A 17,155-nucleotide genomic window follows, 5' to 3' on the forward strand; every position below is an offset into this window, starting at 1 on the left:
AAAAGTTTCAGATCTTAACCATTGAGGGAGGCAGAAAGAGGGGGAGGGGTGGCATAGGCCTGCTGAGCTGGCTGAACTCCCTCACTGAACCACTTAGCTGATATTAAATTCCAACATGATGACTTCATCCCTAAGCACATATCCATTTAGCAGTGATTACATCATCACATTAAGTAAAGAGCCCAATGATGTCATTCTCAGGCCGAGGACACAAGTCACTGCACAGACTGTGTACTATAAGATTTTAAAGGTCCCATATGTAATATCTGTAGGGTTTCTTGACAGAAAGTACGTTTGCATAACTGTATAACTTATAAACACAAACGCCTGTTAGATTCAAACCATTGTCAAATGAGTTCACACAAAGCCGATTAAGTCAACTCCACAAGACTCTCCTTGTGCTTTTCAGACAGCAAAGTTAAAATCTCGTGTTGCTCGGTGTCATTCCCAGGCTGCACACGAGAAGTGATTCTTCTTATGTCAAGACAGATGGAAGCAACAGCAACATTGCATAAGTAAAGAAGTGAGACTGCAACTAGGTTAGAGTCTGAATGAAAACTGTTCAACCTGTTCAATCACCAAACGTTTTATGTATACTTTAGGTAAGGGCCTTGCCTTATGGATGGTACCATCTTGTGTTGCCATGTTTTTACAGCAGCCCAAATGGACAAAACAGCTGGAGCTTACATCTGCATTTTAAAGCAGATTCTTATTACATCCTTTCTGGTATGTGAAGGCCACCGTACTTCCCTGACATGCTATGTGACGTTTAAAAAAGGCCTTTATGTCCAACACTCATATAGGTGGTTTCTGCTGCTTACAACATTTAAAAACCTAATAAAATACCATGTGAAATATGTTTTATTTTAATCCTGAACAGCCAGAAGCAGTGCAAATATTTAATTCTATAATGTAGAGATTTAGAGTTTTTGAACATGCATATGACTTCAACTGTGCCAACAATGAACGTCTGATTACATGTCACATTTCATGCGAAATAAAGACTGCACATTCTTTTCTTTTTTGGAACTTGCCATGTTTTATAGTAAGGTACATACATTTACATTTCAGCTGTCTTTGTGCTCACAGTTAGGGGGACAAAACACCTACGGTAAACATTATGTGGCACCCATCTTTTCAGAGCCAACATACATGCCCATCCACACGCTTCAAAAGCACTCTTATGAACAAAACTCACACCAAAATGCATCCACAGTTACTGTCCCCAATGCACTTCAGTCTGTTCCAGCCTTACCTCAGACCACCTAATTTAGGCTTTCTTGTAATGATATATGAAATACCACTTATACTTACAAAAAACGTTCAACAGATCAACCAAAAGAGTACAAAACAAAAAGATAAATAAAGGCAATCTACAATGTTATGAAGAAAACATTGTCATTATAAAATAAATTTTAATAATCAACATTTTTACAGCGTCATCAGATGTGGTTTGTTCTGGTTTTCATATAATGGACTTGGATACTATTTATAGAGGGAAGAGCTAAAGAAAGAGAAGAAGAAGAAGAAGCAGCAAAGGAAGAAATAAGTGACAATAGTGACATTTAAGACATTCTGCACTGCACATGGTTGCTGCGACAATTGGTTGTTGCCAAGTGATTTTCAGTGACAGTCTTTGGGATCATTTAAAGCTACAGGGTTCCTTTTTGTCACCCGCTTCCTCCGGTGAACCCTGATAACTTCAAAGATAAGTAATAAATGATTGACTGAATGATGACTTTGCGTCAAACTACCCTCCCTGCAACATCAAAGCCCCCTCCACCTTGTTTCCCTCCTGCCCTCACTGAATGTCCAAAGGGTATTGGCTAGCAAGACATTACTTCCTGCACATCGTTGTTGGACTTGATTGGGAACGGACGTCGGAATCCACCAACACCCCGGTGCTCTATTCCTCTGACATGGCGTGCCACTTTGCAATCTGGCGGCGCGGATGGTCGCAGATCTCCCTCCAGTGCTCGCCAGGAGTGCCAGGTGATGATGTGCCCAGCACCAGGCGCCCGAGGACAGTGTTGGGGCTGCGTGACCTGCCTGTATCTGAGTCCATCAGCAGCAGCTCCACACTGGTGTCTCTCAGACCCTCATCGGAGGACAGATCAAAGACAAAGAGCTCATTGAAGACCGGGTTGGGTGTGCACTTCTTCACATGCGTCTTCTTCTTGCACACACGCTTCTTTCCATGATACATATTCACCTTGACGTATGGATCTAGAGAAGAGGAATGATGAGAGAAGATGAAGAATGGAAAAAGAGATGAAAAAAAAGATTGTATCCATCACTGCAGTTTGTCATATTACTCCTGAGACAGATCAATACAGTGACAATAGTAGGGGAAAGATAGATGTGAGAAATGATGACAAAAAAAGGCTCATTGTGTAAACACTGATCATTTTCTTCTTTTGTTTGTATGTGCGTGTGTGTTTGTGTTTGGGCATATTTGTGAGGACTAAAAAACATATAAACATAAGGAAGTGAAGACATTTAGGGAAAGTGAGGACATTTTGGCCGGTCGTCATGTTCTGTCACCCCTTAAAAGGGCTTTTTGAGGGTGAGGGTTACAATTAGGTTTAGGTTAGGGTTAGGCACTTAGTTGTGATGGTTAAGGTTAGGGTAAGTGGCTAGGGAATGTGTTATGTCAAACGTGTGTGTGTGTATAACTGTATATGTTGACTCTTTAGGATCTTTTCTGGCATAAACAGTGACATTGTCAGGACCAGTAGCCCTCATAGAGACCAAAACCTGTTCTTAATGAGGCAGAACCTAATTTCTGTGGAACTGGTTAAGTTTAGGGCTATTATTTTAATTGTGGTTAGGTTAAGGTTATGGTGAGGCATAAACTGGTTATGCATAAGGCCGTCCAAATTAATGGAGATCAGTGCAGTGTCCTACTATGAAGAGCTGCACAAGGTGTGTGTGTTTGTGCGTTATAGCATCAATACAGCTACACACAGCAAAATATATAAAATGTTGACCTGTGTGTAAACATTCAATTGTTACACATAATTTAAATTTTTTTGGTAAAATTCTGTTGACTTCTACATTACTCTCTGCAGCATCTCGGGCTGAGTTCCACTCCCTTCATGCTGACCATTCTGTCCACAATAAGGACATACAGTAAAGGCATAAGAAATGATCTCATGGGTATCTTTTTTTTTAGTAAGTAAAGCATACCTGTGGGTCCATTGTTTTCAGTCTTGGGTAGATGGCGGGCCTTGAGGACGACCACAGTTAGAGTGTTAGTGGTGGACTGGTAACACAGGGAGAGCAGTAACTCACCTCGGCCGGAAGACTTCTGTGGAAAGACAGGGGGCAGGGTCAGAAAGATGAAACTAGAAACCACAGGACAGCGCTGTTGATATTCCAGTCCATGAGTACATAGAAGGCTTTACGTTATGACATTTGCTTCTTGGTTTCATCTTGTTAAGTCCTGCAAGACCTGAAACTGGCATCCAAGCACAGGTCAAGTAAATGGTAAATATAGTCTTTATCTACAATGCTTTTGTAGTCTTGATGAAGCTGCTTTACATTACAGTTTTGCACCCATTCACTCACACTTTCACACAGCACATCTATGTGCAGTGCATTTTCTATCACTCATCTAGTATTTCTGTGAAAAGTACAGACACTTCTTCTAAGAGGAAAGCATGCCGCTGTGTTTCCTTTTTAACAAATATTACATCTTTATATACAAGTACAATCACTTATATCTAAAGAAAACGTGCAATAAAGGGAACCAAAAAGTCAAAATATGCTTAATTGTAGAGACCTATAAGAAAACTGGCAAACCCATAATACTGGTAAAAAAAACTTTGATGTAAAATTTACATCTGATGGTGCTGATGGGTTTATATAGTAAACATTTACTACATTTAACTTCTCAATAACATGTTGTTAACAGCAATTTAATCATCAGCACACACATCAACAACGTGTTAATAAAAAGTTCCACAAGTTCCTCGACATTCAAGCTTTTTCATGGTGTTATTGTACAACAACATCTCTGTGCACACCCAGGAGAGTCAGTCGCAGCAAACAGGATATTCATGCCTGTGTTCCATGGTTGCCGTGGTAACGACAAATATGACAGAGACACAGGCAAGTTCTACCCCAACGCAATGTTCAGATTACACATACACACAACTGCAGTATGCCTTGCAGACAAAGATAGCCACCACCATGTTATCAAAGAGGTGTATTAAGAAGAATCAAGACAAATCTTATTGAGAAGATTCAGCTACATGTCCCACCATCAGGACTAAATCTTTGTACATTTGTGTGCTTGTGACAGTCTATTGTCCTCAAATAAAGAGAATATTCTATTCAAGTGAAACACAGCAGTTCCACAAGAGTCATAGTCGAATCTGTTTTTATTTGTGTTCTTGCCTACATCACATCAGATAAAAGAATAAAAATAACCCTCTGCAAATTCTTGATTCTCAACCTAATTTTCTATTGATTGCACAAAATACGTCCAGACAATGCAGACTCCTCCCTACAGCTGTGTTTTTTTAGATTCGTTCTTCCTCTGACCCAAATGAGATAATAAAACAAAATATGGTTATTGTAGATGTGCAGAGAGCCAGTAAAACAGATTTATAGTTATATGGTTAAGGAATATTGTCCTCTTGATGATAAACTACAGAGCAAGCACTGTGGACAGGCAATGCACCTTTTATATTTCTCTGAACTGGAGCTGTGTTTCCCAGTACTTCTCTGAAGAAGCATATTGTCTCAGAGATCTTTACTGATATTACAAATGTCTCATGTTCCTTCGAGGAAGGTACTTATGTGCAAATATCCGCTTCCGCCATTGTGGACACACAGCTTCCATTTTAGCAAAGCCCCGCAAAATACCATATCAGCCCACACATCTCTAATTACATCAATATCATCTCACGGTCCATTTGAAAATGGACCGACGCTCATGGAGCCAGCCCATCTGTAAACAATCTGCAAAGCTGCATACTGGACCACAGAAAAGTAGATGCAGATATCATCTATCTTTTAAATTCAACACCACAACCATACCTGCCGCCATTCCACCCAGTGCATTTACAAAAATACAGATATACTGTATTGTGTCTTGTACATGTGGGTACTTCCACTAACAGGAAAGCTGACCCATGGGAAATGAGCTCCAGTAGATTTGTGGCCCTCATAGTTGCCAGGAACAGCTAGTATGGAGTGGATTATTGACCACAAGCCCACAGATCCATATAGGTTTGGTTTGGATATCACATCATTCACTCCACTGCTGTGAAATAAAATTCTATTCTTCTATTCGGTGTCTTCACACTGAACGTGATTTGATTTCTTATGTCATTTGATCATTTGTGTTAACTGCTTATTTTGCTTTGAAGATGACTGATCTTCGACTCTTACCTTTACATTTTTCCTGATTATCTCTCGGCTCATCAGGACACGACCCTGTGACAAGTCCATTCCGGACAAAGGGACAAGGGTCTCTCCTATGACCTCATCGCGGGAGAACCTGTCAAAGCTGAGCACCATGAAGTGAAGGGCCAACTCCGACACTCGGGCCAATGGGATCCCGTAAAAGCTGAAGGTCTCTTCAAAGGCAGGGTCGAGGGTCTTCCTCAGGACTCTGGTCTTCACCCGATGCTTTTTCTCTGGCAGCAAGGTCAGCTTTATGTAAGGGTCAGATGTCATTGACTGCTCATCAGTTGGAGTCAGGCCATGGGCTTCCTGAATTAAAAACATTAAATCAAATCCATCATTAACCATTGACTGGAACTGTTTGCAAACTCCACCGAAAAACTGATAGTAAGACAAGCACACATAAAACAGGAGCCTAAACACAAACCTTTATATGGACAATGAATGCCTTCTTCTCTGGCTGGTACTCCAGGGAGAAGTGGAGTGTCCCTAGCCCGCCCTCCCTCTCCTCTCCACGGGGCTTGTCTACAGCTGGGGTGGGTGCCTGGCTGGAGAGAGTGCTGGATGGTGAAGGGAGGTCACGGCGGTCCACTAAACCAGGTTGGGTGAACCCTGCATGAGGAGATGGCAGCTCCAGGTCCGGAGAGCTCCGCACTGTCTGGTGGTGGTGGTGAAATGGTTTGGTGGTGATGTTGCCATTCAGATCCCGTTTCTCCAGATCCAGATGCAGGGCTGGTCTGGAACCACTTGGACTCGATGTAAATTTATTGGTACCAGTCTGGCTCAGTGGTGCTGCAGTGTGGCAATTTCCATTAATGTCGGTTTTAGTGGTGTCATTTGTTGTAGTGGTGGCAGGCTCAGCGAACTTCTTTTTGCCACTGAGGCTCTCTGGGTAGATGTCGACCCCTTTGAGCATGTGCACAAACTTGTAGGGAGGTGTCTTCTGGGACTTGGTGTTTTTACGTTGGCAACAGATCCATGCAAAGGCCGACACAGCAAATACAAGGCCAAAGACACTCACCACAGCCACACCTACTGGCACTGCCACTGTGCAGGGGGACAGAAAGAATGGAGGACGAATGGAGGAAAGAAAGTGTAAAAGAGAGAAAATAAATGTTTAAACAATCACACTTTTAATGAGTCATGTTACAAAAACGGAATGTGTTTTTTTGTTTATGGACCTTCCTTTGGGATGTGTCTAAGATCAATAAAAAAACAAAACCAATTTTGTCTGTTCTGTGTGTCTGACTGGTGGAAGCTGTCTCAACTCAGACTCAGATGAACACAACAATTCATCTGCTAAAACCTGAGGAAGAATAATTATCACTGGGTTCTAATTCAATGGTGGTTGACTTCCAAATGGCAGTTTTATAAAAATGACTGCACACAGATGCACAAAAAGATAAATGCAATCCTGTACCCTTTCACTCAATTCATCATTTTCACAGGAAGTACTATCACCATAATCTATAATATGCAGACCTCTGGGGAAATCATGTTAGGGAGTGACAAGCAGACTTTTAAATGGAATTCACTGGAAACCAACAAATAGAGCCTCATAAATTAGGTTTTCAATAGAACAGGTAGAGTAATTCCACCTGAAATCCCCAACTGTACCTGTGTAACATCTATTTATTGTCATCCTATACATGAAGGATTCCCCAAAACACATTTTCTTTTCAAAACCTACATGGAGCCACTCCCTTTCAAAGGTATATTTATCTCCTAAAGTATTAATAAAATGTGAATATGGAGACAAACCTGCGGCTTAATACTTAATACTAGTCTTTGTGTTGAACGGTGACTCAACAATAATGTTGCATTCTAATGCAGTTTAATAGGGTGGTTTCAGGCCATTTCCTACAGCTACAAGCCCAGTGGAAAAGCATTCAGGTTAACACCCTTTCAGAGAAAGAGAGAGAGAGGGTGGGGTTGGTTGGGATGGGAATATTTCATATCATCACATAACCATTATGAACCTTTTTCCGTCATTTATTTTGATTTAAAGCCAAGCCGATTCTGGTTTATGCAAGTTGCTTGAAAATGTACACGTGTAAATATTGTATATATTTCACTTTAGTGGCATTACATGACAGTTTAATTTATTTGCTGCTATTTCTGTTCATATAGGCCTTTTTTCATTTGCATTCCTTGTTTTTTCTCCCCTCATAAGCTGTCACGCCATTGTGTGTATTTGAAGAATATTTTCCCTACGCTTGGTTTGCTGTGGTATGAGAAGGTGTGGCATCCATCTAAAAGACGTAACTGCTCTGAAGATGCAGGCTCAATTAGACTCATGCACTGGTGAACACAAAGGAGGCACAGTCGTCTCGGCTCTTGCTGATGTTAAATCACATCCCTCATATTGCCTGTTTTCTCTCCTCCGATTAATATTTCAAGCTATGATGTCTCAGGTTTCAAGGAAGGAGCAACAACAAAAACAGACAGGCGGATGTAGCAGCAGGAGGTTGGTGATGGAGCTGCTGAACTCCTGACTTCAGCTCAATTCTGAATATTCATAATAAAAAATGATAAACTAACCGTTCTTTCAACATTCATAGCATGAAAAATTTACATCCAGCAACACAAAGCACCAGAAAACAAAATGGAGGTTATCCAGTAAAAGGTCTCTTGAGTATCTCTCTTGAATACTGCATTATTATTATCAACATTATTTGATCCTTAATTAAAAAAAATTCAGACTGTATATTGAAAGGTGGCCACTCACGGTTTGAGATTACTTCTGATGAGTAACGCATTACACTATTATTTTCATAATTGATTAATATGTTGATTGTTTTCTTGAGTAACCAATTTGTTGTTTGGTCCATAAATTCTGTTGATGTCTGTTGAAAATGTTGATTTGTGTTTCTCAAACCCTGAAAAGATGATTTTTTCTCAAATCTTGTTATGCCCAGAAACCAAAATCATTATGTTTTAATGATGCATGTGTTATATGGAGGAAGGAAACCAGAACATATTCACATTTAAGTAAAAGTGAAGTGAAAAAAATCAGTCTAGAAAACACTCAAACCAATTAATTGATTATCAAAATAGTTGACATTTAATTTAGCAATCAATAAAAAATGGATTCATCGTTGAAGCCCTACTCCTATCCTACCTGTAGGTGAATGGGAGTGTTCAGTATCAGGAATTTGACTCACCAAACTGAGCTCCATCCTCCACCACTGGAGCCATAGTCACTGTCCAAGGTGCTGAAACGCTGCGTCTATCCGTTGTCTGCTTTCACACCACTCTCTCTGTCTCTCCTCCTGATGTCTAGGGACAGTGTATCTCCACGATCCCTCGGCTTTAATGGTGTTGAGTAAGGAAAGGGGTTTTGGTGGCTTCAATGATTCAAAAAAGAGGTATTTTCTCTCACAGAGGGACGCTCTCTTCTCACACCGCTGCTGTTACTCTATGATGCGTGAGTGTGTCTCAGAGGCGGCAACACCCTTAATTCTCTCTCTCTTTCTCTGTCTCACTCTCACCCCTCCTTGTTTTCTCTCTCTCTCTCACACACCAGCTGCTCACCAGCTCCTTCCCCCTCCCTACTGGAAGCACTGAGCTCATCAGTGCTGACGCAGACGTGACGGAGGCTGCCTGTGAAATCAGGGCACCCGGTGAAGCAACACAACAGGACTGCCAGTTCCACGGATTGATTGTGAGGGTGATGAAAAGGCTTCTGGAAGATACAATGATACATGTGTATGTAAAGCTGAAGCATGTCTTGAATAATTTTGGAAATACACCATTTTCACAGCAGATATTTGTCAACTGGAAATAGTAGGACACAGTATTTAACAGTAACATTAAAAGGGGTTCTACACCAGTTTCCTCAGAGCCAGGGTCAAGCTACACCTTAAGTGTAAGTGTAGGTCACACTAAATACTTGACTTTTTAAACCATATTTTGGGTTTGTTTTTGTCTGTTTTTTCCCCTGAAAACTTTATTATATTAAAACTTCATACAATTAAGGTCAAGACCTGACAGGAACACAATGAGCAAGTACTTGGCATCAGTGGAGAGAACAGAAAGCTCTGACAGAGCCAGACTGCCTCGAGTGGTTGGGATAGGAGAGAGGAGAGAAAAGAGGGGGAAGGGAAGGGGGTTAGTGAAGAAGAGGTGGGTGAAAAGAAGAATGTAAAGGAAAGAAGAAGATAGAGGAGAGATGGAAACCAGGAACAGTTGTGTATCATAACATTAATAAGAATTATCATCATCACTATCATCTTCATCACCTCAAATGGGATTGGTTTCAGCACGCTCCTTATGTGACCCTGAGAGAAGGAAAAAAAAAGATGGATGCAGATAATAATAAGGTTAGCAGTCACGAGTAGCTATATCATATAGTCAGAGTTATAGTGACTGAGCTGTGGTGTCAAGTCTGGTTGTTGAAGCTCTGGAATTAGGGATACATGTTGAATAAGAACAGAGAGGGTGGGGAAGAGCACAAACTAGGGGTTTACACATTTTACATATTTTCTAGATGTGTTTCAATACAGTGATTGAGAAATAATTATACTGTATGGTCATTATATTTTTGACACGGGACTGAGGTTTGATTCCTATTTCGGTCATCTAGTGGGGCCCTTCAGGTTCTACAGGCTATAGGCCTGGGTTGAGTGTAATCGCAGCTCAGAGAGGAATACATGAGGTGAGGAGCCAGGTGAAACTTGATGAGAAGTGAACTACTGTTGTTGAGATTGAAATGAAACACCCTAAGGTTAAATAGCATATTTGAAAATATTCACTAAGGTTTTGGTAAATCCCGGTTTAGAGACAATATCACCATCTGGAGGAGAGATTGAAGAGCCTTGGATCATATAGTCCCGTGAGCAGATGAGTGAGGATAGAGGACCTCCACCGTGTACAGATGAATGAAAAGCTGACAAAAGCCGTGTTTTAGCATCTGCAAAGAAGAGAACATAGTGCTCCAGTGGCAAAAGGAGTGGTCAGAAGAGCAAAGGGGAGTATTTTATATCTCTCAGCAACGTTTAAACGCATGAGGAGGATGATAAAATCTGGAAGAAGGGGTGAAGTTATTTAAATGAGGCCAAGACTGGGGTGTGAGAGAAAATTCTAATGTTTGACCGTCTTTTGACAGTTACTACTGCTACTTGTAAATTCATAGAACTGCAACTTACAAACTCACAGTGTTGCTTATTGTCTGGGTAAGGGGATGATAAGACAGGAACTATGCACCGTCAAGGTCGTCTCGATAGAAACCAATAGAGAGCAGTTTGCCACTGTTGACACTCGGTGAGATAAGGGAAATGCCAATTTCTGCATTCATGAGAACTGCATGCATCTGACTAAAGTAGAGCTCATCGGACATCAACACTCTCGTGCTTTTTAAGGCAAGCTACTGCTGGAAAGCAATACTTTTTGGGATTTATTTGTGATGATAAGGAGGACAGGACAGTAGTTTATGTTTCCAGTTACTTAGTGACTAGTAACGCTCTTCTTATGAACATTTCTGGAGACAAATTCTATGTGAATGTGTTATTAATATACGTGTGTGTAATTTAAAATGGGGCACTCAAATCTCGGCAGCTGTAAAACTAGCTCTGCCAAAAGGTGCACCCCATTTATTTGTGTGTGTGTACATATATGTATATACATACATACATACATACATACATATATATATATATATATATATATATATATATATATATATATATATATATATATATATATAATTGCAAAGCACATGACTATTTCTTGATTAAGATGTCAAATTATAGTTATTTACTTGAATTCCTGAACATAAAAACATCAGTGGTTGAATGCTATGCTTGTTTAATTTCTGACTTCTCAGAGAAGCCCAGTGAACGGGCTTAAGTTTGGCCTAATTACCATGTCTGAGTTTGACGAAATCCAAAGAACGGTGCAAAATTAAAGGGGAGTGATAATTATTAAGAAATGTATAATCCACAATTGCAAACAGTAATGCTAAAATCAAAATACATTGGCATGAATCATTTTGTCTACAATTGTTAGTGTTACTGTGTTACTGTTTCGTCTCCTGATCATTGGCAACCTTTTCATTGGGGCCCTTTTCTATAATGTAACTACGTAATTGACTCCAATATAGGTCATAATGAGGTATTATGACCTTGCCCTACTAAGCAATTGAGGTTTACAGAGTAAGACATAATGAACAGTGCCATCTGTCCCACCACCATTTCACTTTCTGTTACATTTCTCTGTATTCCTACAGTTGACCCTCCATCTGAAACAACAAACTATGGCGGCAGCAACCAAGAAGCTTCGCAAACTAGCACAAAGAGAAGGAAATGCTGGTAAATATATTGTTGGATTCTGTTGTGAGTCTCAGTGAGCATATATTATTTTTAAAAGAACTTCCATTTACACTTATTAATTGAGTAATTGGTGTAAGAAAACTCTTCCAAGTGCTTTCAAATGGACTCCTCATATCCACGATAAACACCACCTCCATGGTGCAATCATAAGTTGTGACATTTGTGCTGATGTATGGAATTGAGGCAATTTCCATTAGCACATTAAGAAATAGATCACAGGGACTGTATGCATGTGAGTTAGAAAAGATTTTCTTTTTTCATTCATGATTAACATGATAATAGAATATTGTAAGTGCTTTTCATCCTGATAAGCGATAATATAACGCATTGTCCCATCGCTACAACCTCTTAGCTTCCGTCCTATAGAATTGCCACCACACAGTTCATGCCCTTTGTGACACAAACACTTCCATATTCAGAAGTGTTTGTGTAACTTATTAAGTGACACACTTTGGCTGGACTTCGTATTCAACCGTGCTGTGAAAGCTTCAGTAGTCGCAAAGTGTCAGTATGATTATACCTTAAAATTGGACTTTTACATTTCAGAAGGTGATGAAGGAGCAACTCCGGGAACTTAAGACAAAAATTGCATCTGAAAAGAGTCATTAAAATCCTTTTTATCAAATTCAATTTGTAAATGGGTGAAAAGAACAACTAACGCTACATCATTTGATTAACCATTTGAATTCTCTTTCCTGCAGGCACTCGTTGAGTCTGAACGGCAAAGCACTTTTGAGATCATGACCGGAAACACTGCCAGAGTGAAATGTCTGAAAAAGATGTCAAGTTTGTCTGCCCCTGAATTAGAAAGTGTTGAGAGATACACTGAGAACACAAATGCCTTTGTAATACGCTAATTTGAAGACATTGCTAAAAGGTTGAACGACCATGAATTGAAACTGGAGGAAATGAAAGCAATTGTACAATATACAGAGCTAATGAGTGACATGCAGCCCCTTGCACTTCAGATGTAGACCTACAAATACAACCTCTATGTTCATGAATGCAGAGGTTCAGTAGAAATGACACATTATAACTTTGTCATCCGAAAGGTTAACAAGAGTTTTTAATCAATTATTGTGTAGTTCCAAATAATCACAGAGGAGGTTCCGGACCTCTTTGACATGACTTTGGTCCAAACTGGTCTATGAGTGTTTTACTTCCTGTATTTTTTCCAGCCAGTGACTTTTTGTCAATCAGTCTTCTGTATGTATATACAATATAGTGCACTGCATACACATTATAGTCCAGTCGAAATGAAAACATGCAGTACCGTTTTATATCTTAATTTATACACTATTTATACACTTATCATGTGAAGTGTATAATTTACCACCTGCAGCCATTTCCAAGACATAATTCTCCAACATGACTCAGCTAAAATGGTTGCTGTTACATTTAGTGAAATGTAACAGCAATATATACAATACATACATACATATATATGTACAGTATGTGTAAAGTGAAGCCTGTTACTTTTTTTATCTGTCCAATATTCTATCCAGTAAATTTGACCAGTATAGGACCAATACAAGTATTGCCTCGGCTCATCCCTAATTGCTATGTTTGCATTGTCTGTTGCAGTTGCCTTAAAATTTTATATACTAATATTTAATATCTTTTGTCAACCATTTTGAGTATTGGTGAATTGATTTGAGCTTTTTTTTTTTTTTAATAATTAAAACAAGCTCTGAGATTTTGAAATGATGTGACTCAAAGTCGTATAGCAAACTGTGAATGAGTTTAACTCATACAGCACATGCATGTAATGCTTCAGCCTCATGTCTTATGTATTGAATAAACCTGGCATAATAGACCCTTTTCACTGCATGAAACAGAAGAACACAGGTTTTAACAATAACAATTAGGGTTCCAAAGAGAGCCACAGGGTGGTGCTACTGCTCAAGTGTAAGAGGGGGGGTACACTGAATACTTGAGACTTTAACCTGCAAAGGCAGTTTTCTTTTTCTTTTCTGAAAATGTTGTTGTTTTAAAACTGCTTTCATGTTTCCTGCATTTTCTGGAGGTGTCCCAATAAAACCTGTCAATCGGTCAATTATTACAAATTACACATTTTGTTCTTGGAAACTTGACACAGAACAAACTGAATACTCACGCATTGTGTGACGCATTACCCGGATCACGTCTATTAATAAAGTCGTCTGTCTGTCTGTCACGCTGGACAAACAAAGACACACCTTCTTAAACAGACTATCAGTATCCGTGTCAGTGTCACAAGGAATTAAATCTGCCTGACAGAGAACACCCTGGAATCTCTGTTATGTAAAGAATCCACAAATTCTGCACCTCTTTCATTACCTTGCACAAAGGCAAGGCAAGGCAAGTTTATATGTATAGCGCCATTCTTACACAAGGCAGTTCATAGTGCTTCACAGAAGCTATAAATACATTGGAAATGAAAACAAAATCAATGAAAAAAAATCAATTATAGAAATAAAAACAATTTAAATCAAGCAGACCAAGAATTTTTTATCTGTTCTGTGTTTGCCCTCCCTTATTTGTCCTCGATGTGAAAATGAAAGAAGTCACAGGGCTTACACTCCCACTCAGCTCGGGTCTCCAAGACTCGACAAGTGCCATTTCATCTAAATCAGTCCCCCCTCAGAGAATCACCGAACACCGAACAGACAAAGCATCTGTTAACTTTAAATTAAATTAAATTAAATTAAATTAAATTAAATTAAATTAAATTAAATTAAATTAAATTAAATTAAATTAAATTAAATTAAATTAAATTAAATTAAATTAAATTTAACATTGGAATGTAATTTCAAATCAGTAAACAAACAAGCTGACAGTTTGTGCACACCTCAGGTGTTCAGGGAGCTTGTTCCACAGGTGAGGACCATAGAAGCTAAATGCAGCTTCACCCTGCTTGGTTCTGACCCTGGGGATGCTGAGTAAACCTGTCCTTGATGACCTGAGGGGTCTGCATGCTTCATACCCAACAAGCAGCTCTGACATGTATTTAGGCCCAAGACCATTCAGTGACTTGTAGACCAGTAACAGGATTTAAGGACAGGTATGATATGGTCCATTTTATTGCTGTTGGTCAGGACTCTGGCAGCAGCATTGTGGATGAGCTACAGCTGCTTGATTGAGTTTTTACTGAGACCTGTAAAGACACCATTAAAATAATCTAACCTACTAAATACAAAACAATGACTTCTGTCTTTTCTGCATTGAGCTGCAGAAAATTCCGGCCCATCCACTGATTAACTTGTTGGATACACTCACTCAGTGTGTCATGATCTTCTCTCTGTCATCTCATTCACCTAAGATCACCAGCCCCTCCTTCTCCTCACCTCCCTGCCAGCCACTCCCTGCTCATTAGTCCAACTCTCCCCACATGTTGCACTCAGCTGCCTCTGATCACCAATCAACCCAGTATATAAACTCTCCTCTCAGTTCACTTAGTGCCAGATTGTTCTATGTCGCCAATACTAGTCTCTCCAGCGTTATTCAGATTGATTCCCCGGTACTGACCCTCCCTGTCCTTGACCTGCCTGCTCTGTCTCTGCCCCGGTGATCTACTCAGCCTTCTGCCCCCGACAACGTATTCAGCCTGCTCCCTGCCTGTTTTCTGCCTGCTTGTTCCAGTGGCGGAACAGCCCTGCACTGGCGCTGTCATCTCCCTTGTGTAGACTTGTCATCTTGGGCTCAAGGAGTTCCCTCTGCTTCCCACAGTACGGAGCTCAGACATCCAGAGATCTCCAGTGAGCCCAGCTTCTCCTTGTGGGGTTTTCATTGAACTGTTGCTGAACATTGTGCTAAATAAACGTCGTTACCAACTGTATGCCTGCCTTCGTGTACTGCATTTAGGTCCTTCCCTGACCCGATATTTAATACTGCTAGATTTGATGTGTTAAAAGCAGTATCTATACAAGTGTGGGCTGACTGCAGCTGACATGGAATAAATGTTAAGTTTGACATTACCCTGTCTCCTTGCAATTTAAACATTATTTTTCTATTACCAGTCATGACACAAACTAAAGAAGCTTCCAGTATACTGGAAGCTATGGAAGTATGAACAAACTACATACAATACCTGCACTAACTACAAGGTCACCAGTCCAGTGCAAGGCAAACATGTAGAGACGAACAACCATTCACTCTTACACCTTTGTTTAATTTGGATCCATCCATCCATTTTCTACCACATTATCCTCCATATGTGGGTCGCGGGGGTGCTGTGCCAATCTCAGCTGACATAGGGCGATAGGCGAGGTATACCCCAACATACAACCATTCACACTCACACCTATGATTCATTTTACCGTATATCCCCATATTGCATGTTATATGGCCACACACTTTTCACGTACTGTAAGATTGCACTACGCCATTAGTCATCATTGACTGATCTATTAGTTTCCATTTCAAAGTTCCATTAAAACAAATAGGCCCTGCACAGGTGTGTAAACACATAACACTACATCCAGGATGTAAATAGTGACATCTAGGATTTTGTTATTCACTATGTTTACCTTCATCTTTATTTTTTATTATTCTTCCCTGGTGTTTGATTTCAGCACAATTGAAATAATTATTGTAATTTTTGTAATAATTGTAAGTTCTGGCCCAGCATTACAAATAAGTGCAAATAAGGCTCTGACAGTCAATATGCTTCGCTGGGCGAGTAGATAAACAGGAAGTTTTAGTGACACCTACAGCATAATGTACAAGTAAGAAAAGAAGGGGGGAAACTACGCTACAGGGGAAAGGAGCATGAAACAATCTATGGTTTCACAAACTAATAGTGAAACAACATCCTCGGAGACAATGAAGGTACTGAAATACTCAACCCACAACTCATATAAAATATCAAGGCTACACCTAAACCTCAACCAGCAGAGTAAAACCAACAACAGTTAAAAACAGTGATGCCCAAGCAAGAGCAACCTCCCTTATAGCTAACAAGCTTGTGCTCCTGTGTAACCATGTGTAACTGGGACCCGACACTATAGAGGTAGAAACACAAAGGATCTTCCACAAAGAGATTTCCATATGTTTTTTAAACTACAATTTATACATTTTCTACACCAAAATTATAGTCTTGACAAAACTAACCTCATCGTAGTACTTCTAATATTTCAAGGCCTGGCACATATTTTTTGTCTTTAACCCTTAGAACACAGAGCATTTAGGCTGCTTTTTTCCATTACTACAGAGGCTATAAGAATGCGCAATATAGAGTTTGTTATATCCTTTTTTCAGCACAACCTAGGCGATCTGATGAAAAATTGTTTTCATTTTCACCAACTATATAAACTAAACACACCTGAGCAAATATTACTCAAAATGATTAAGGTTGTGAAATTTGGAAATATGTCTATTTTGGGACTTCTGCACAATTATCGCTACTTTATATCACGTCTAAAAATGTGATA

General features: G+C 39.7%; 2 protein-coding genes across 3 annotated transcripts in view; one reads left to right on the forward strand and one right to left on the reverse strand.

Moving 5' to 3' along the window:
* LOC131456553 (carbohydrate sulfotransferase 12-like) overlaps window positions 1–17,155 on the forward strand; it is a 51,450-nt gene that overhangs the window by 3,875 nt on the left and 30,420 nt on the right. The gene's annotated exons all lie outside the window — the stretch shown is intronic.
* Window positions 846–9,102, reverse strand: syt4 (synaptotagmin IV). Its single transcript, XM_058624971.1, has 5 exons — window positions 8,580–9,102; window positions 5,843–6,462; window positions 5,401–5,724; window positions 3,190–3,310; window positions 846–2,226 (listed from the first exon to the last, which is right to left on the reverse strand). Exons 1-5 carry the CDS (start codon window positions 8,611–8,613, stop codon window positions 1,907–1,909), a joined length of 1,419 nt encoding a protein of 472 aa, XP_058480954.1. The 5' UTR covers window positions 8,614–9,102; the 3' UTR covers window positions 846–1,906.

This window comes from Solea solea, chromosome 3 (assembly GCF_958295425.1).
Source record: "Solea solea chromosome 3, fSolSol10.1, whole genome shotgun sequence".
Lineage (NCBI taxonomy): Eukaryota > Metazoa > Chordata > Actinopteri > Pleuronectiformes > Soleidae > Solea > Solea solea.

Coding starts and splice junctions, on each gene's coding strand:
- syt4 (XM_058624971.1), bottom strand. CDS start 8,613: ATGGCTCCAGTGGTGGAGGATGGAGCTCAGTTTG. Junction 6,463..8,579: donor GGAGGATGGAGCTCAGTTTG/GTGAGTCAAATT, acceptor CCCCCTGCACAG/TGGCAGTGCCAGTAGGTGTG. Junction 5,725..5,842: donor CATTCATTGTCCATATAAAG/GTTTGTGTTTAG, acceptor TTTTTAATTCAG/GAAGCCCATGGCCTGACTCC.